This window comes from Elephantulus edwardii, unplaced genomic scaffold (assembly GCF_000299155.1).
Source record: "Elephantulus edwardii isolate Elephantulus edwardi_28Jun2011 unplaced genomic scaffold, EleEdw1.0 scaffold00109, whole genome shotgun sequence".
NCBI classification, from domain to species: domain Eukaryota; kingdom Metazoa; phylum Chordata; class Mammalia; order Macroscelidea; family Macroscelididae; genus Elephantulus; species Elephantulus edwardii.
The window spans coordinates 11,383,156-11,404,528 of record NW_006399859.1 but is presented as its reverse complement, the minus strand read 5'-3'; the positions used below and the strand labels follow the sequence as shown (position 1 = coordinate 11,404,528).

General features: G+C 41.4%; 1 protein-coding gene across 1 annotated transcript in view; it reads left to right on the top strand.

Annotated features, from left to right (window-relative positions):
* Positions 1-21,373, top strand: part of SPON1 (spondin 1, extracellular matrix protein) — a 438,663-nt gene that overhangs the window by 189,658 nt on the left and 227,632 nt on the right. The window contains exons 4-5 of the mRNA XM_006892054.1: positions 4,615-4,688; positions 11,570-11,692. Coding sequence (XP_006892116.1) covers positions 4,615-4,688; positions 11,570-11,692 — 197 coding nt within the window. The remainder of the gene's footprint in view (positions 1-4,614; positions 4,689-11,569; positions 11,693-21,373) is intronic.

Below are 21,373 nucleotides of genomic sequence, written 5' to 3'. Positions count from 1 at the left end.
TAGTTCAAAAACCAACCAACAAACAACCTTATGAGTTAGGGTCCTCCCTAGCCCAAAATCACTTTCCATCTCCTCCTAGTCACAGCAAGAGAAGAAAACTCAATGTATGTATTGTAGATGCTGGTGAAGGCTGAACATTAAGGGATGTCCAGTTGGACAAAGAGTGGAAGGGTGATTCTGGGAGAGGAAGCAGCATAAGCCTGCCAAGTGAAAGGGGTTTGTTTTGTTATTAGGTCCCAGTGAGTTAAGTACAACTCATAGTGACCCTGTGAACAACAGATCCAAACCCTGTCCTATCGTGTGCCATCCTCATAATCTCTAACAATCTCAGAAATGAGGTAAATTTCCCAAATCTGTAGCACACAGAACATGGCAAGAAATAGTGATGCATAAAGCCAGAGGGGCATTTGGAAAGGTTTCTGAAGAGCCTTGAATACCAGAGTAAATTTTTGTTTTCTTTTGTAAGTCAATGATGAAACAAAATTATATTAGCATGGAAACTTGCACTTCTGCAGCCACATACTCATCCATTTTTGTTCTGTGTTCATATTCTCTTCTAAAAAAGGGTAAATCTCATTAGCTCACTCCTCAGGATGCAAGCTTCAAAGATAACTTAAGTTTGGAATAAAATGCTACCTCCCGACCATATTGCAGTGATAAAATATCCCCTTTCCCCAAATTGCCACATGCCCTTTTCCAGTATTTACTTCTCTCTTGTCTTTCAATGAGCCCAGGTCCCTCCCACCACAAGATTCTGCAAGGGATACTTCCCCTCTTCCTAAGCACCTTTGTTCATGCTGTTAGCTGTAGTTGACTTGACCCCCACCTCATGACAGCCTTCTGCACAATGAGGTAGGACTATGTGCGCCACTGAACTTCATTGGCCAATCTTCAAAGGTAGATCTCCAGGCCTTTCTTGCTAGTCCGTCTCAGTATTAACACTCTCCTGAAACCTGTCCAGATTGTAATAATACGTAACCCTTAACTGGCATACAAATGGTGGCTACCCTTTACATTCCTTGAGTAGGAATTAAATTTGAATTGTCTGCATAGAAGAAGAGCTTGACTGCTGACCTACCAAAGTTACCATAGTTAGTATTTTAAAAACAGACAAACAAACAAAAAAACCCCACCAAAACCCAAACAAACAAACATGAACACTTTTGTCCAGTCAATTCTGACTCACAGTGACCCTATGAGTTAGTACCTACCCTCACCCAAACACCTTGCTTTTAAGTTGATTCTAAGTCATAGCAACTCATCATTGATTTTCTGAACCTATAAATCTTTACAGGAAGAGACTGGTTCATTTTTGTCCCACAGAGTGACTAATGGATTTGAACTAGTGACCTTTCAATACCTAAAGCACTATGTCACCAGGCTTCCTTATGAGTTAATATCCATTGTTGTTAGATGCCCTGGAGTCAAGTACAACTCATAGTGATGCTATGAACAAAAGATCTGAACCTTACTCTATCCTGTGCTATCCTCACGCTTCCTGACACACACTGCAGCAGTCACCATGTGAATGCACCTACATGAGGGTCTTCTTGTCCTTCGCCGACCCTCCATCATTCTCAGCATCGTGTCCTTCTCCTAGAAATAGGCCTAAAATATGTGAGGTGAAGCCTCATCATTCTTGTTTCCAAAGAACACTCAGGCTGCACCCTCTCCAAGACATATCTGTTTGTTCTCCTGACCGTCCATGGATTGTTCAATGCTCTTCTCCAACCCCACAGCTCAAAGATTTCAATTCTTCTGTCATCCTTATTCACTGTCCAGCTTTCAGATACACATAGCAACTGATTGGAAAGACTATGGCCTGAATAGATATACCTTAGTCCTCAAACGGAGATGATTACTCCTCAATAATTTAGAGGGGTCCCTAACTGCAGATTTTCCCAGTACAATGTGACTCCTTATTTCTCCACTGCTAGTACCAAGGGTATTAATTGTGGATCCAAGCAAGGTGACTCTGCCTATCAGTCCAGTGGTGAGAATCATTCTTTTCTTGGCATTGAGATGCAGTCCATACAGAAAGTTGCATTAATTGATTTTCTGCAACAAGTGCTTCAAGTCTTCCTCGTTTTCAGCAAGCAAGTTCATCTGCATAACACAGGTTACTGATGAGTTTCCCTCCAATCCTGATGCCACATTCCTTTTCAGAGTCCAGCTTCTTGGATAATTTGCTCAGCATACATATTGAATAGGTGTGAAGTGAGAATACAATCCTGTTGCATTCCCTTCTCAATTTTAAACCAGGCAGTGTGCCCCTTTTCTGTTCACACAACAGCCTCTGGTCCAGGTATAGGTTCTACATAAGCTCTACCCTCCTTTAAATCTAAGTTCAGACATCCTTCTTCAGGGAAGTCAGAACATCTCATGTTGGGTTTAGTACTGTGATGTTTCTTCCTCAATATACCATGAACTTTGAGAATAGGAGAAGGCCCATTCATTTGTCTTGTTTGCTATAGTGTCTAATCACTAAGGAGACCCCAATAAGTCTGTTGAAAAATTTATCAGTAATTATGACAGAAGACTTTAGGCCTTTGAATTGTGGTGCTGATAAAGAGTATTGAAGAGCCCACAGACTGCCGAAACAAAGAAGTATGTCTTGAAGGAAGTGCAACCAGGGTGCTTCTTGGAGGCAAGGATGGTGAGGCTTTGTCTCATATACTTAGGGCATGTTATCAAGAGAAGCCGGTCCTTGGAAAAGACATCATGCTGGGAAAAGTACCAGGTCAGCAAAAGAGTAGAGTGCCATCGTGGAAATGGACTGAGACAGTGACATCAACAGCGGGCTTGAGCAAGAACGAAGAGGGGGAGGATAGGACAAGGTTTTGATCTGTTGTTTATAGGGTTGCTTTAATTGTTACCAATGCAATGGCAATGATAAGTATAGTAAAAAACCAGATGAGGGGAAAAGCAGATTTGGTTCAAATGAGGATATAGGCCAGAGCCTTTGGCTGAACACATGTAGGATTCTTAACATTTCCCACTGGGCTGGATCCTCTTCCACAGCAGTCACTGGGGCACAACTCTTGGTGGAGAAACTAAAAAAACACATTATCGTAGATTGTGGGATGTTCAAGCAAAAGGGTTCGATTCAGGTTGTGGGTTTAGGTGGTGACAAATGTGTGAAGTCCTTCCCTCTTACTGGTCTACAGAATGGATAAATGATCATAGTAGCTTTATGTGGACAAGAAGCATATTTTAATTATTTAAATTAACATCCAGTCTCTCTTGGGTGGGATAAGACTGTAAAAAGGCATATTGTAGGCTAGGCTAAATTGTATCCCTTTTTTGCAAGACTGGATGTAGAAAGGCATCTTGGCCTTGGCTCTTATCATCAAGAAATTGCTATTTTCTCGGTAGATTTGTGCAGACATGGGCTGTTCCTGTTCCAAGGTCATGTGACACAGCCAAAAGCATGTGACTCTGTAGCTTGTGGTCCGTGTAGTCAGTTGTAATGGAATCATCGCCACCACCAGCTGCTGTCAAAGCTGTCCTCCACTATTGCAAATTTTCACTCAAATCACAAGCAGAGAATCATATTTAAATATGCTTCATGGGGTTTTCAATGATGATGATCTTTCAGAGATTGTCAGATCTTATTTCTAAGGTGTCTCTGAGCGAACACGAAACTCTAACCTTTGAGTTGGCAGCCAAGCACGTTATCCATCTGCACCAGCCAGAGACTCTAACATAGTCAAAGGGCCTCTTTCTCTCCTGAGTACAGCACGTGCAAGTGAAAAATTACCTTCTGATTGAGTAGCATCACTGAAGAAAATCAATAGAAATGGCCCACGGTCCATTGGCACTCTCTCAATTTTAATTATAGTAGGTTTTCAAATTACTGGAACACTGATTCAACAGGATTGAACAGGATTCAGCCTCTGTGTGGCCAGCTGAAAATAAAGAGCAGAGGAGGTTAAAGGAGAAGTGGTCTATCTGGGCAATCCTAAATTAAAAAGAAAGTCTGTGCTGGCCCATAAGAAGCCAGTTTTTAACTTCCAAATAGTCATTCCAAATTCTGTGATACTGTGTTTGACATGTTTAAGAGAGCGATGGAACAGCTGAAGTTGTCTTTGTTCAGAATGTAGGAGACAGTTTTGTCTAGACTTTCAGGGAAGATGGAGAATGACATTTTCGGAACAAATCAAAATATATTTTTAAATTCCTTTTTTACCTTCAGGAAGAAGTTTGACATGCATCTATGATTTGAATCTGGTCTTTCTATAAATGGCCTCAGTAGTTTGATATATTAAAAAGAAAAAGTAGAGTAAAAAATGAGCCATTGAGGAAAGTTTTGAAAATGTTGTTCGTTCATTTTCTTGCCTAAATTTTCTTACCAGTACCACAACAATAAAATAGATAATATTTGTTGAGTTGTTTTCTAGGTATGTGTCAAAGCCTTGATGTATTCTTATTTAATCCACAGAGCTAATTCATGAGGTAGGTGTTACTGTGATTCCAGTTGTTCATGCAGACACTGAGGTACCCAGGCTGGAAGTGACTGACCCAAAAATGGTCAAGCAAGGCCCAGGTCTGACTAAATCTCAAGTAACCCCCAGACTACTCTCCTCACGACCATGCTGTATCTTCTCTCTACAGAGCCAGCATTGTGCAGAAGCGAATCATTTATTTTCAAGACGAGGGCTCTCTGACCAAGAAACTTTGTGAACAAGGTGAGAAAGGGCTGGTGGGGCAGGCTCATTCATTTAGCCCACACATCTGCCACTGGAAAGGAGGCAATTGGCCTTTCCGAGTTGCTCTGGGTTTTGCCTCCTCATGTGGCTGCGATTTTTAATCTGGCTGTGTGCTCTGGATAATTGGATCCGCCTTAAGCTCTAATTACTCAGCTTGATTCCCTGGGTAGAAGATAATGTACCTTATATTGGTGTCATCTTCTTATTTTTGTGAAACAGTGATTATTTTGAAGAGGTGCCTTGGAATAATTCACAGGACTTAATTAAGGAATGTGCAATTGTGTACTCTTTAAAAGCCTGTAATGGGCCTCCAGAATACTCATTGCAGTAGGAATTTGTTTGGCATCTTAGGAGGGGAGATTTTCTCTAGGGAAGACCAAGAGGAGATGAGAATGCCAAAAAGGACATTGACCTGGTGGTTTTGCGCTGTGGAGGTGCTAGGTTTTGCATCTGCAAGCACGTCACCCTACCCTGTCCCCCTCCCACCCCCAAGCCACCACCACCCAGTAGTTCTCAGGCTGAAGATGGTCTGCCAAAGTACACAACGAAACTAGATTTAGGAGCAGAGTCCTGATTTGCATCAAATATGGATCTGAATCCTGCCCTGCTCTTCCTTCCTAGTCATTCCACTTTATGACTGTGTATATGTAAGGCAGGGCCTTTTCTCCAGGCACACAGTAAACAATATACTTACAAGAGCTAGCTCTTGTCATCTGTATCAGAAAGCTCACACAGTTTCTGCCTTAAAAGAATAGACTCAAAGTCTAAATGTATTGAGATGTTATCAGAGAACAAAATGGGGAAACAAATTCTGTTGTTACCCTTCTTAACTATCTCATTGCTGTTCTTTTTTACAGAATTTTTGTTAGCATTTAGAGTAGTAAGTGTTTGATAAGAAATAATTCTCTCTGGCATTAGCAAATCATAAACTACCAAAGAGAAGTTGATAACAACATTTGAGTAAAATAATAAAAATTAAAATTTTTAACTTCTTACTTTAAGTTAGTTATTAGTCTAAACATTTCATGTGCATGAAGCTTATTCTCTGCAGTGAAAATCTCTATTTTACAAATTAGGAAATTGAGACACAAAAGCTTAAATTGCGTGTACAACATCATATAGCATGTGGGAAAGGGCACTGTTAGAACACAGGCCAGCTGTCTCCAGGGCCAGTTCCCTTAGCCACTGCCTTTCTAGCAAAGGACAAACACAGTTCCCACTGAGTAAATCTCAACCCACAGAAACCCCATGTGTGTCAGAGTAGAACTGTACTCACAGGGTCTTCAAGGGCTAATTTTCCAGGTCACCAGACCTCTCTCACACTGGGGTACCTCCGGGTGAACTCAAAGCATCAACCTTTTAATTAGCAGTAGGAAACAGTAATCATCTGAACCAGCAAGAGACTTCTAACAGAGAGACTACCTCCCAATTTAGGAGCTTGCATCACTGGCAGATCGATGTAGTGTCTCCCTTTAGATGAGCTAGAGCAGAAACTAAGTCCTATATGATTGCTGGTGCACATGGGAAGAGAATAAGCAGAGAGAGTTGGATGACTTGCATTAATGGTCCAATCTATCACAAGGACAGAGAAATAGAGTCTGTGTACCAGTGTACTCATCAGCTTCTAGGAGGAAAACACTACACAGGTGCTCTAGTGTGTAAAGTGTCATGCTGCCCAAAGGTAGCCAATTCCAGTCCTCCAGCTGCTCTGAGCAGGAAAGATGGACAGTCTCCTCCCAGGCAATTTGTAGCCTCTGAAAACCTGCTGGCAGGCTAAGTAATGAGCCATTTCCCACTTGAAGGCACGTAACAACAACAAGCTTTCCAGTATTCTATTACTCCTAAGTTTCTCCAAATAAAGAATCTCTCAGCTGGAGCTCTTGATTCTGATAAGACAACCACACTCCTGCTCTGTCCTAGGAGATAGCACCTCAGTCCCACGAGTTGGAGGTTTAGATATTCTGGATCACACATACACAGGGCAGCTCATGGTCTCTGTGCACAGATGCTACCCAGTCTCTGTGGTGTGATTCTGTTCATTTGACTGTCAGAGGACAACCATATTGCTTGGATTTGAGGTTTCTTAGGGAATGCTTGACTGGCACCCCTGGGTACTGACAATGATCATTAACTAAAGTGCACTTTCCAAAGTCTGTCTTAATGTTGTCTGTAGCCTTTGTCTAAATTGTGAGTATACGAAAATCCTGCAGAGACAGTGTCAATAAAAAGCACTTCAAATTAGTTATCCCTTCCAAGACAGCTTCACAAAATGACAGTGACTATAACTGCATCAAAAAAGTTGCTTTCAAGGACAACTTAGTGGCCAAAAAATAAAGTCTCAATAGGAGCTGTGGGATGCAGATGTCTGTCCCTTCAACAGCAGACCCTTGAAGACATCTATCAGCAAAACGGACCACAAAAGAAGTTCTTTAAAATGGGAACAAAGTATGGAGCTCTGGTGGCCTAGTGCCAAGAAGCTGCACTGCAATCCCAGAGGTACTCAGTTCAAATCCACCAGATGTTCCGCTGGAAAAGGAGGGATAATCTCCTCCTGTACTAGTCAGATCCAATTTGATGGTATATCTACACAAAATAATAAAATAAAATAAAAATTTAAAATGGAAACAAAGTGCAAAGGGATTTTTTTTTTAAAAAAGGCATATGTCCACTTAAGTATCTCAAGCTCTGTAATGACTATCTTTACATTGTTTGTTTTCTTACTGAGTCAAATCAAATCTTCAAGGAGGAGAGAGAGAGAAATGTGAGCCTAGTCCTTTTTCTACCAATTGAAGTGGTTAAGCCACAGATAAAACTTTAAGAACTGTGCAATTTGAAAAAAAAAAAAAGAGAGAATCTATTGCTTTTGTTTATTTGAAAAGCATGAAATATTAGTTCACAAATAAGGGCAGAAAAAAACTGTAAATATTTAGAATGTAGTGCATAAAAAAATGGGTGCACACACACATTTTAATAGCATACTGCAAACAATTGGGCAACAGAGAGAAAGAGCAGATGAACGGAAAATTAGAGAAGAAAACAAAACTGAACAGAGAAGAAAAAGAAAAGAAGTAAAATGAACAGAGGGCAAAAGACAAAGACTGGAAATGGGAAAGGAAGTTAAAGGAGCTAGGGTAGAGGGGGAACGGAAGGGAGTTTGGGAGAAACTCCAAGGTGTACAGTCAACTACCTGCATTCACCAGGCGGTGCTGCTGAGCCCTGGCAGTTGGGCTGCTATTGAAAGGCCAGCAGTATGAGCCCACCAGTGACAGCAGGGGAGAAAAATGAGACCATCTCCTCCTGTAAAGATTTATTGCCTTGGAAATGCCATGGAGGGTTACCATGAGTCAAAATTCTCTCAATGGAAGTGGATCTGGGTTTTGGGTTAAGTTATCATTTGTTGTTATTACTGCCCAATGAAAACCTCATTCACTTCCTAGTAGGCTTTTCTTCAGTAGGAAATAGAAACACTGCCATCCAGTTAGTTCTAAGACTGAAAATCTTAACAAGAAGAGGTGCTAGTGGAGCCAAACCACCTGAGACACACATTCTGTTGACTAGCAGTACCACATCCTACAGACAACTCCTACAGGCCACAGCAGCTCCTCCAGGAGGAAACAGTATGTCTGTTTTTATTTTCAAACTTGGACATTGGTTCTTTTAATTGGCAAGGGTTTTTATTTTCCTTTAGAATTTGAAAAAGTTTACTGTAAGCACATACCCTTGAGCCTTGGCAATATCTTGATACTCACTACTTATAACTGAAGGCCTTTTGATGAGGTCCGGCTACCAATTTTGTCTAATTTTGGTTCTTCAAAAGATTATTGCTGCCTCATTTCGCAGCACCTGATACTTACAATGGAAAGCGCAGCATGTATCTCTTAAGTCTGAAACCCCTTTTCAAAACAAATTTAGTTTATTGTTGTTGTTGATTTTGTTTTATAATATACTTGATCATAATGAGAATGGCAAAAAAAAAAGAAAGAAAGAAATTAAATCTTTGAAAGCTAAGTATTTGTTTTCCATTTTCTAAATTATATATTGAACAAGCTTGTCTCCTAAGCTGTCAGAGTGGTTCACACAGGAAGGAGAACTAAGCTTCTTGCTCATAAAGCAGTGGGAGGACCCGAAGTAGAGACAAATGATCTGGTCTCTCCAAAGTGTACCAAAAATGTTGCTAACCAATCATTTCTACTTTGGGCAATTTCAAACTTCTTCAGTGGGGCTCCTTTGACATCCCAGAGCTAGTATAGGAAGGTGGCTTAGTTATCTAGTGTTGCTATTAGGAGAGATACCACAGTGGCTGGCTTTAATAAACAGAAATTTATTCTCTTGTCGTTTAGGAAGCTTGTGGTTGGTGGTGGTGGTGGTGCCATCAGGTAGGAACTGACCCATAGCTGACCCTCTGGTGAGTTTTCAGAGCCAGTTAACCACATGGGAAGAGACTGTCTGTCCATCCTTCTCCCATAAAATTAGGAAGCTAGCATTCCAGATCCAGGGTTGCAGCAGTAGGGAAAAGCCTTTTCTGTCAGTGGTGGACAAAGGCCCTTGTTTCCTTCTGCATCTGGGAGTCAGCCCTTCCATGAAGATGTCCACTTGTCCTGGACTTCCCAGCGTGAAGGAGCTTCCTGGCACAGCAGCGTGGGGCCAAAATGATGCTCTTATTTTGATGATTATTTCTTGATAGTACTAAGATTCCTTTCACAGCTCACTAGCCTCCTCTTTTATGGGCCACATCCTAGGAAAACGCCCTTTGAGTGACAGGCACGTTACATTCTACCCTTAATCCTGCCACTATTTGTTTTATCGGATTATAGGGCATCACCACATAGCATTCACATTATAGTGTCACATCTATGTGTTTTGAAGGGACACAATTCAATCATGACAAGAAGCAATTCTTGAAATGCACCTCTCGTTACTTGATAAAGCAAACACAACAACAACAGAGTTTTCCTTTAGTGTTTATGTGAAGCTCTCTTTGTTTGTGAATCTAACTATGTCCTCTGTTTGGAGACATGCATGGTACAGTACAGAGCTTGAGAACCTGAGTTCTGAATTTATGTACTTGAACTTTAGTTATGCCTACACTCATTAACACAGTGACCTTGGACAAGTTACCTAATCTGCCTCAGTTTATTGACCTATGGAGTGGGGATAATCAAAGTGCCTACCTCCTAGGTTTGTTATGGTTAAGTGAGGCAATACATGGAAAGAGATAAACCCTAAAACCAAATCCACTGCCATCATATTGATTCTGACTCATAGTGACCTCCACTGTGTTTCCAAGGCTGTAAGTCTTTTTGAGAGAGAGATTACCCATCTTTCTCCCTCAGTGTGGAGGGTAGCTTTGACCTTTTGGTCTTTTGGTTATCAGTCTGACACATTATATTCAATACCTACTATATGGAGGGATTGCACCATATGGAAAGGAAGACTCAATGCATATTACAGTGGCCTATGCTTTTTCCATCATCCTGTTGTTATTATATGTGGTCAAGTGGGGACTGACTCATCCTGTTGTTATATGTCGTCATTTGTGAACTGACTCATAGCTGACCTTCCAGTGTGTTTTCAGAGCCTATAAATCCCATAGTTGGCCCTCCAGTGGGTTTCAGAAGTTGTAAATCACATTGGAGGAATTGCCCATTTTTCTCTCAAAGAGTGGCTGGTTGATTCAAACTGCCTACGTTTGGGTTATCAGCGCAATTCCTTGCCACTAAGCCACCGGAGCTCCCTGTCACCTTCCTAGAACCCAGAGTTGACTTTTTCCAGTTATCCCCGGGTTTGCATATTCAAAACCAGATGAACCTAGTGCATCCGGAAGGGAAGACCTGTGAAGTGTTCTCCCTGAGACTCAAAAGGATTTTTGTGTTCTTTCTTCGTCACTGCTTTTTTTGTGTACTATTTTATAATAAATGTACAAGTTGCAAAGGGGGGGAAAAAAGGTATTTATGTTAATACTACTAGAAGACCAGAAGAAAAAGCAATTGGAGCAAGTTGCATCTGTAGTCACTGTTTTCATCCTGCAGGAAGCAGAGCGACAAAGAGCAACAATGTGCACAGTTAGGGATGTGGGCTTGACAATCGGAAATACTGAATTTATTCATGTAATCTCTCTTTCCCTACTTATCAGCTATTCACAGCTAAAAGTGGGGGCGGAGAGGGAATCTTCTACAGTTTTTCCTTGCTGCTTCTATGCCCAGAAGTAAACCTGAACTTAGGAACCTATTTCCAGACATCATCACTCCCAGTGAAGTCTCTGAAAGCATGATAAGCAGGGACGTGACTACATATGCATACTTTCCACCTCCCTTTAATTTGCAGCATTTATATCTCTCTGCTTGTTCTCCTTAAACGTTGCTACTTTGGGGACTGGCAGTTTGGCCCCAGAGAATATTTCTTAGAGGAAACATGCACATACATATTCCTCTTAAAATTTGATGAGGTGGGTAAGGAAGCCAAATAGGCCCAGAATGTTTAAATGAGTCCAGTTTTACTTCTGATGCCCCAAGGTAGTCTTCTCAAATATTCTGTCCTTCCTATTGGTCCCCTAAAGTCTCCTCCAGTTGTTGGAATAAAACTTATGCTTGGTGGTTGGTTGGTTATTGTTTTCAAGTTTCCAAAGCATAATTAACATGTTTTGTTGTTGTTGTTGTTGTTGTTATGTGCCGTCGAGTCGCTTGAATACTGGAAAAAAAAAAAAAACCTCTCAGAGCTCAGGTACTAATCAGGCTCTAGGTCTTAGTACCTGTGGAAACTGCCCTTACCCTCTTTTCTCAAAAGTTCCACACGAGAACATGGTGCTGCCTTATAAACAGCCCACATTTGCCTCCTAAAGCAGTGACTCTTCTGTGTTTCAGATCCTACCTTAGACGGGGTGACTGACAAGCCAATCTTAGACTGTTGTGCTTGCGGAACTGCTAAGTACAGGCTCACATTTTATGGGAACTGGTCTGAGAAGATGCACCCAAAGGATTACCCTCGTAAGTAAAGCCGTTGTTTCATGGGCTGGGGGGGAAACACGGTGCCCAGCGCTGTCTGTGTGTGGGATGCTCGGGCTGAAGTACATCAGGTCAGCTTGCCCTTATCGACTGACTCATGGCACGTGTACATGCCAAGTCAGTGAATTCACTGAGACAGGCAGCCGTCCTCGCCGAATGCTGTTAGCTTCCTCACATAGCATTGTTCTAAGGGTGTTCGTATCTGTGATTTTAAAAGTGTTTCTGAATTCAGGCTGCTTATCTTCTTGTCAGGCATTTGGTAACCTTAGCCCTCCTAAAACTGCCCTATCCATGAATTACACAACAGGCCTCTTTGTGCTGGAAATAGCTGGCAAAGGGATCTGCTTTTGACTCCATAGGCCAAGGTCAGCACATACTCCACGTCCTCACCCATGGCAGATGCTGCTAGTCACTCAGCACACCCTTTCCGTGCTCAATCTAGAGTCCTTCGTAACACCATGCTCCAGATAGGCGATATCAGTCCATGGGCACTGTTGTGGGACCCCACAAACATGCTGTTTTGGAATAGATAACATAATCAGGACCTTACATGCTTCTTTCCATTGTCTCAGCAAAAAACCTAGACTTGTCATCAAGTTCCATGAGAACTCATAGCAACCCCTCGTGTATAAGAGTAGAACTTTATCCCTTAGGATTTTCAATGAATGATATTTGGAAAGTGGATCACCAGACCCTTCTTCTAGGGAACCCCAGGGTGAACTCAAAGCTTCATTCACTTAGCACCAAGTTTGTCAACCATTTTCAACAGGAGTTACACTGTTGCTGTCATTGTTGTTGGGTTCCATCAAGTCAATTCCCACTCAAGCGACCCTTGAGACAGATAACAGAATGAAACATTGCCTGATTCTATGCCGTCTTCACAGTCCATCTCGTTTCCAAGCATGATGTTCTTTTCAAGGGACTACTGCTCACCTTCCAACCCCATAACAAGTCCAAAGATGTAAAATGAAGCCATGCCCTTCTTAGAAAATTGATGGTGAACGAGACAGGACAGGCTAGCTAGATCCTTATGTAACTCAGGCTAGCAGAGAGACAGACCACTCAAATAATGACACAGAAAAATGTGGAAATGATAGCTGACTGGTAGACTTATTGTGTGGCAAGCGTTTTTAAATAATCTGCATGATTCATTTAATCTTTGAAATGCTCTGGGTTTTGGTGGACCAGGTTATTGGTAATCAGAGAAATGTCATGATGTAATCAAATTCAGGCAGTGGGCCTGAGACTGGAATCCGGATTTGCCCGGCTCCTTGCCTGGCCTTGGTCTGTGTGTATATACCAGTCTTTCTAACTGGGTGGCAGGATGTCTGTGCATGACCCTGAGCGTGGTTTTCAGTTCATTTTATGTTTGTTCTCATTCATTTCGCTTCAGAGTTGTCTCAGCTGAGAGGAAAGAATGGGGCTGGGGGTAAAGATTAAAAAGAGGGATGTGGGTTAAGCCCCAAAGGGAAAGGAGAAGAAAGACTTGCAGTCGGAGCCTGGGAAGACCCAGGCCAAAGCAGACTTCTGTGCTTCCAAATAGCCCACCCAAAAGTGACTACAGCATTTCTTGGCAGATCAAGGGCCCTATTGTTTAATTTTACCCACAAGTAATCAAGGCTTGGGATCTTGGAAACCTCTTACTGGTTCAGTCTTCCTGCTTCAGGATGGGCCTGATGGGCTTCAGCTGGTGAGGGAACCGGACTGCGTAAATGTGGACTCTGTCTGGGTAGCGGGAGGGAAATCCCACTTAGAACAAACACAATGGGAAAACTCTCAGGGCCTCTCCTTGCTCATCCAGAGGAAATCACATTAAGGGCCCATTACTCGTCTTTTGCAATCCTAAAGCATTTTTTTTGTTCTTTTCTATTCTGCTACTGTCATTTCCCAGAATATTTTTTTAAGAGGTGTACAACCATTGTTCTAGGCCTTTGGGCCAAGTCAAACACAAATCTAAGAGAATTTCTGTAGAGTTGCTGGGAGTTTCTTAATAAATAGAGCAGACATCTGTTCCACATTCCCCAGGATCTTTCCATTGTCAGATATTACATTACTGCATCAGATTATGTCCTAACTGTTGGTTGGAAAAAATTGATCACTAGGTACAGAATAACATTTCTCATGTTATTGTTTGGTGCCGCCAAGTCGGCTCTAACTCATAACTGCTTCGTGTACAACAGCACAAAATTCTCCCCAGTCCTATGCCATCCTCACAATCTCTGCTGGAGTCACTATGTCAATGTATTTCTGTATCATCATATAATTCTTCCTCTCAGAGTCTTTCTGAGAAGACCCTCCAAGACAAAAACCATGGCATGTTCTTTGATCCTTGGTGCCTTCCTCAACACTGTATATTAATTATTCGATTCGGAGTGGCACTTACTGTGGCCCAGGAAGCAGATCTAGTCGTGATGGCCAGCACTGAGTGGAAAGTATGGGCCAGACCCTTTGCTGCAAGGAAAATAATGGACTTGATCATTCAGGGCCTTTTTGAAAAGCCTAGGGAGGATCCATTCAGAATCTTGAAAGTCTAATACTCTCAAGATGAACTTTTAAGTAACAATAAATTTCTATTTACTTCTCCAGGGACTATTTCTGTCTTGAATAACATTTCTTGAATAACATTTCTTGTCATTAAATCCAGGGATGTTTCCCAATGACAGTGCAAATTGACAAATGTTGATTCCCTCTCTCTTTTGTTAATTAGCCATCCCCAAACACCATTTTCTTCCCAGGCATCTTAGAGCAACAGCTGGCAAAAATTTTTTACTTGTGGACTATTTTTTGTACTTTGAATTTATTAAAACTAAAAACCCTCTTAATAATATGTGTTCTATCAGTATTTTACAAAAGGCTGAGAAATTGTTTCAATGTTGTTTCCTAATTAATTTTATTAACTAAAACTCACTATCGAGTCACTTCTGCCCCAGTGGCCCTCCATCGTTTTCTGAGACTGTAAGTAATACTAGAAGGGGACTGCCCATCTTTCTCCCCAAGAGCAGAGGAGAATCAGAACCAGCAGGGAGGTGAAGCCTTTTATGTTTAGCAGTGCAACATTGAAATGTTCACGATACAAAATCAGAAATCATGCATTAGCCTTCTATCTCATCTGAAACAAATCTTTGAGTATTGGAAAACTAAAAAAAGTGTAAGCCAAGCACAAGAAAAGCATTCCTGATAAAGAAGGGAAAAGGGTACTGGAACACTGTCAAGTTCACAGAAACAGATACAAATTTTGCAAAATTCAAATTTTTGCTTGAAAGCTCAAATGGTATCTTTGGCAACAAACACTGTCACTTTTTTCCTGAAGTGGATTCACTAAATGTATGCCAAATTTCCAAGTCTAAAGAACCCTAATTTGTCTGTCATTTAGTCTCTAAAGTAAAAAAGCATGATGTTTTGTGACAATGCAGAAGTGGCTGGTCCAGCTCATACTTCCAAGTGCAACAGGGATTCTCTTCAAGACAGTCACTGCACTTCCATATCTAACAGGAACGCTTTTCTGTGTATTTCCCAATTAATCACAAAAATCATAAAAAGGTATGTACGCAAATGTAGCAATTTAATACAACTAATAATTTTTGTTTTTCCATCAAGGGCATTGCTAATAGAAACAGATATTTATGTTGGTTGCCAAAATATAAAACGTGTGGTGAATCCATTGTTGTGAAAATGGTTCTACCCCCACAATCCCTTATTAGGATGTCAAGAGTCTGTAGATCTGCCCTCAGATCAGATGGTAAGCTACACTACCTACCCTTCAGTTCATCTGCAGTAACCTGATCTTGAGAATTCTCATTGAGCTCTACACAGAAGGTGAGGCTACACCCAGGCACCTGCAGAATCTATTCCAGAGGCCATGTGCACAAATGTTTCACGTCAACTATTGTACAAAATGGATTACTCCAAATTACCTTTCTAGCGTTCTTTCCTGTATTTACTGCTGAGTGCTGTCATAAAACTACTGCAAGTGAGTGGCTTTAAAGAACAGCAAGTTATTGTCTCCAAGTTTGGGAGGCTAACGTTAACACCTGGGCATCGGTTCTAGGGAAGGGTGCTTCCTCCCGGTAGCCCCAGAAGCTAATTTCTTGGAGTTTTTTGGCATCTTCGCTGCCTCACATGTGTCTCTATGCCTTTTCTACCATTCTTGCCTGCTGTTTTAGGAGCCACGTTGCTCTGGTATGACTTCATTAACATAACAAAAGAGAAGTCCTATTTCCAAACAGGATCATATTTACAGGTTCCACACATGTTCAGCATGAAGACACAATGAAAATGCATAGCACCACTATTAAAGTACAGACACTCCTTGAATACATGACCTTCCTCTCCCTAGAATGGAAGATGTATGGTAAGGGAAGCTTAAGTGACCTCTTCTATTCTCTATTTGCTGTTGTTGTTATGTGCCATCAGGTCAACTATGACTCCTAGTGACCCATTGTTGTTGTTGTTATGTGTTGTCGAGTCACTTGAGACTCATAGCGACCCTATGTACAACAGCCCTAAACTCTGCTCTGGCCTGTGCCAATCTCATTGTCTCTGACACACTCATCCCGATTGCCCCAGTCACCGAATCAGTCCACCTCATAGAGGGTCTTCCACTCCTGTGTCTGCCCTCCATCCTCCCAAGCATGATGTCCTTCTCCAAGGACCAGTCCCTCCTTACAACATGACCAAAATATGTCAGATGAAGTTTCAGAATCCTTGCCTCCAAGGAGCAGCAGCCTGATTTAACCTTCTCCAGGATGAATCTGTTTGTTTTCTTAGCAGTCCATGGTACCCTCAGCACTCTTCTCCAACACCAAAGTTCAAAAGCATCAATTCTCCTTCTATCCTCCCTGGTCATTGTCCAGCTCTCTGATGCGGTACAAGTGATTGCAAAGATCATGTCCTGTACCAGACACACATTAGTCTCCAGAGACACACCGTTGCTCTTCAGTACTTTAGAGAGGTCCCTAACAGCAGACTTTCCCATTGCGATATGCTTTTTGATTTCCTGACTGCTGGTGCCAAGAGTGTTAACTGTGGAGCCGAGCAAACTGAAGCTGTGAACAATCTCAATCTCTTCGTCATCCATCCTGACGCTGCTAATTGGTCCAGTGGTGAGAATCTTTGTCTTCTTGACATTGAGCCTCAGTCCATACTGAAGGCTGCAGTCCTTGACCCTTCGCAGCAAGTGCATGAGGTCCTCCTCAGTTTCAGCAAGCAGGGTTGTGTCATTTGCATAACGTAGATTGTTGATAGATCTTCCACCAATCCTGACACCACAATTCTCATAGAGCCCAGCCTCCCAGATGATCTGTGCTACATAGAGCTTGAAAAGGTATGGAGACAGGACAAATCCCTGGCGTATGCTCTTCCCAATTTTGAACTATGCAGTGTTTCCTTGCTCTGTTCTGACTACTGCTTCTTGGTTCAGGTATAAGTTTTTCATCAGCATGATCTAGTGTTCTGGATTCCCATTCTTCTCAGAGTTAGCCACAGTTTGTTGTGGTCCACACAGTCAAATGCCTTTGCATAATCAATGAAGCACAGATAGGCATCCCTCTGGTACTCCCTGCTTTCAGCCAAGATCCATCTAACATCAGCTACAATATCCCCAGTACCACGACTCCTTCTAAACCTAATCTGGACTTCTGGCAGGTCTCTGCTGATGTGCTGTTCCAGTAGTTTTTGGATAATCTTCAGCAGAATCTTGCTTGCATGTGAAATCAATGATATTGTTCTATAGTTTCCACACTCTGTTGGGTCACCTTTCTTTGGAATGGGAACAAATATAGATCTCTTCCAGTCAGATGGCCAAGTGGTTGTTCTCCAGGTTTCTTGACACAATTTGGTGAGCACATCCAGGGCAGCATCTGTTAGCTGAAATACATCAATTGGTATACCATCTATTCCTGAGGCCTTATTTTTTGTTATTTCCTTCAAAGCAGCTTGAACTTCTTCCTTCATCACTATAGGCTCTTGCTTATATGTTGTTTCATTAAATTCTTCTGTGTCTGCCAATTCCTTTCAATACAATGACTCAGTATATTCTTTCCATCTTCTTTTGATACTTCCTGGATCATTTAATACTCTCCCTAAAGCATCCTTGATTATATCAGCTCGAGCTTTGAATTTGTTCTTCAGTTCCTTGAGCTTAAGAAATGCTGAGCTAGTTCAACCCTTTTGGTTTTCTGTCTCCAACTCCTTGCACATTTCATTATATTATTTTACTTTGTCATCCCATGCTACCTTTTGAAATCTTCTGTTCAGCTCTTTAGTATCTTGAATTCTTCCTTGTGCTTTGGCTTCTCTGCACTCCAGTGACCCTATAGAACACTATAAAACACAGACTTGAGCTTTACCTTAACCTGTGCCTTCCTCACAATGTCCAAAATGTCCATGCCAATTGTTGTAGTCACTATGTCAATCCATCTTGTTCGGGGTCTTCCTTTCTTTCTCTGACCCTCTACTGATGGCTTTTCCCTGTGACTGGCCTCTTGTAATAACGTACTCTAATGACAGAGTATCACCATCCTTGCCTCCAAGGAGCAACTTGGTTGCATTTATTCCAAGATAGATTTGTTTGTTATTTTGTCAGTCCAGGGAATGTTTAGTGCTCCTCCACAACACCACAACTGAAAGGCTTTGATTTTTTTATTCTTTCATCTTTTATTCTTCAACTTCCAGATGCAAAGAAGCAAATGAAAAGACTATGGCTTGGATCAGATACACCTTGGTCTTTAAACTGAAATCCTTGCTCTTTAGAACCTTAGAGAGGATCTTGAGAGCAGATTTTCTCAGTGTAACACCTCTTTTGATTTCTTAACTGTTATGGATATTGAATTTTTTTTTGGGGGGTGTTGAATTTTGAATTCAAGTAAAATGGAACCTTTGACAACTTTAATCTTTATCATGATGTTGCCTATTGATCCAGTGGTGAGGATTTTTGTTTTCTTAATATTGAGAGGTAATCCATATGGAAGGCTATAGTCTTTGATTTTCTTCAGTAACTGTTTCAAGTCTTCTTCACTTTCTGAAAGCAAGATTGCATCATCCACATGTTGATAAGCCCTTCTCCTATACAGAAGCCACGTTCTTGATAGTCTTTGCTGGACATCTGTAAATTACTCACTCCCTCATTGCCATTGAGTCAGAACTAATTCATAGCTGACCCTTTTGCAGGATTACAAAGGCTACAGATCACACAGGAGGAGAGTGCCCATCTTTCTCCCATGCAGCGGCTGGTGGTCTCAAACCGCTTGCCTCTGAGTTAACAGCAAAACTCCTTACCCACTAGGCCACCAGAATTCGTTTCTGGAAATGGTGACCTCATTTTGAAACACTACCAATTGAGTAGCAAATCCAATTTTAAGGTGTTTGGTTTGAGTTTGACGGGGCTTTGTGTAGCTTTTAAAATATTCTACTCCTTTATTTTATAAGTTAAAAAACTGTGAAGCTCAAAAGATTTACTGGCTCAGAGCATGTCACTAGAGAGTGTGAGAACCAAAACTGAAACTAAGGGTGCCTGATTCCCCTTTTCTCTCCTCCAGAGGCTGTCATAAGGCAATCTTCTCTTCGCTGCAGTAAAATGAAATGTCAATGTGCAAAGCATCTTTTAATAAGCTCCTGCTTGCTGTACTAATATGGATTCAAATTATAGCAAATTCTTGGCTAAGCATTTTTTTTGCCCCAATATACAAAGACTGGGGAGCTCTTGTAGCACACACTCTATAATGAGTTATGCTTTTGACCTGAAGTTTGTACATCTCCAGCGGTTCAAACCCACCCACTGGTCTTTGGGGAAAATATGAACAATATACTCTGGGTGAGATTTACAGCCTCAGAAACCTACTGAATGTCTTCTATATGTTGAAGAAGATCTGATGGCAGTTAATCTTAATTTTATACAAAGGCTGGTATAAACTACATACAAGGAGCCCTGATACCATAGTAGATAATTTTGGGGCTACTAACAGAAAGGTTAGCAGTTCAAGCCAGCATCTTCTCCCAGGATAAAAGATGAGGCAGGCTCCCTGTCTTAAAAGTTACAGCTGCAAAAACCTGATGGAAGGATGCCACGAGTCGCAATCAGCTTGTCAACAGTGGGTGGGTGTGATCACGGACTGAAATTATTATAAACTCTGGGGTGTTTTGTGCTAGCTGTGTTTCTAAGCCAAAGGAAGGCCATTTGAGTCCATTAGCACTCCATGGCAGAGAGATGGACAATCTCCTATCGTGTGATTTACAACCTCTGAAAACCTGCTTCAGAGTCAGCTATGAGTTCGTTCTGACTCAACAGCAAAGAGTTGATTAATTTTTTAAAATTTTTTTTTAGCATATAGAGATTTTCAGGAGCCTTGGTGGCACAGTAGTTAAGGTTTTCAACTATTAACCCAAAGACTGGAAGTTCAAACTCACCAGCAATTCTGTAGGAAAAAGATGTGACAATCTGCTTCCAGAGAGATTTATAGCCTTGGAAACACTATGGGGCAATTTTGCTGCCAGTCCAAAGGAACAGGGTTCAAATTCACCATCTGCTCTGCAGGAGAAAGATGGGAGTTCTCCTCCCATGCAAATTACGTTCTCTGAAAATGTTTATGAAAATTAATAAAATATAATTATAGAGAAAAAAAAGAAAACCCAGATTGGTTCCAACTGAATGGTAGATAAGAACAGAGAGTGGCTTTGAGTTGAAATTGAGTTGGCCTCAGTGAGTTATAGGAAGACTTCAGAGATCCTAATTTAGAAAGTCAAAAAGAGAACTCTGGATTTGCTGAGCTGAACAAAGTTCCTGAACTCTTACTGTATTAAAATCCTGAACACGTTCGCTATTAAGATATGTACTGTGAATCTGTGTTGCTGTTGTTGTTAGGTGCTTTTGAGTCAAGTATGTGACTCTATGAACAACAGCTATAGACCAGTCCTCTCCTGTGCCATCGTAATCATGTCTGACACACTTGAACTCATTGCTATAGTCATTGTGGCAATCTATCTTTTTGAGAGTCTTCCTCTCTTTTCCTGACTGTCCACATTACTAAGCATAATATACCTTGCCAAGGAAGAGCCTATCATAGCAACATCCTTCCTTTCAAGGAGCATTCTGAATGTACTTTCTCCAAGATTTATCTGTTCAGTGTTTTGGCAGTCCATAGGATACTCAATACTCTTCTCCAACACCACAGTTCAAAGGCATCAATTCTTTTTTCTGTCATCCTTATTCATTGTCCAGCTTTCAGATGCATACCAATTGATGGAAAAGAATCAGGAGCACTTTAGTCCTCAAAACTGACATCATTGTTCCTCAATAATTTGGAGAGATCTCTGATTCCAGACTTGCCCAGTGCAAGAAATCTCCTTATCTCCTGACTGCTGGTACCAAGGGTATTGAATATGGATCTGAGTAAGATGAAATAACTGACAATCTTGGCTCCATCTTTCATGATGTTGCTTATCAGTCCCGTGTCGAGGATTTTTGTCTTCTTGATGTTGGATACAGTCCATACTGAAGGCTGTATTTTTTTATCTTCTGCAGCAAGCATTTCAAGTCCTCCTCACTTTTAGCAAGCAAGGTTGTGTCATATGCATAGTGTAGGTTGTTGATAAGTCTCCCTCTTTGTGTGTGTGTGTGTGTGTGTGTGTGTGTGTGTGTGTGTGTGTGTGTGCATGTACCGTCAAATC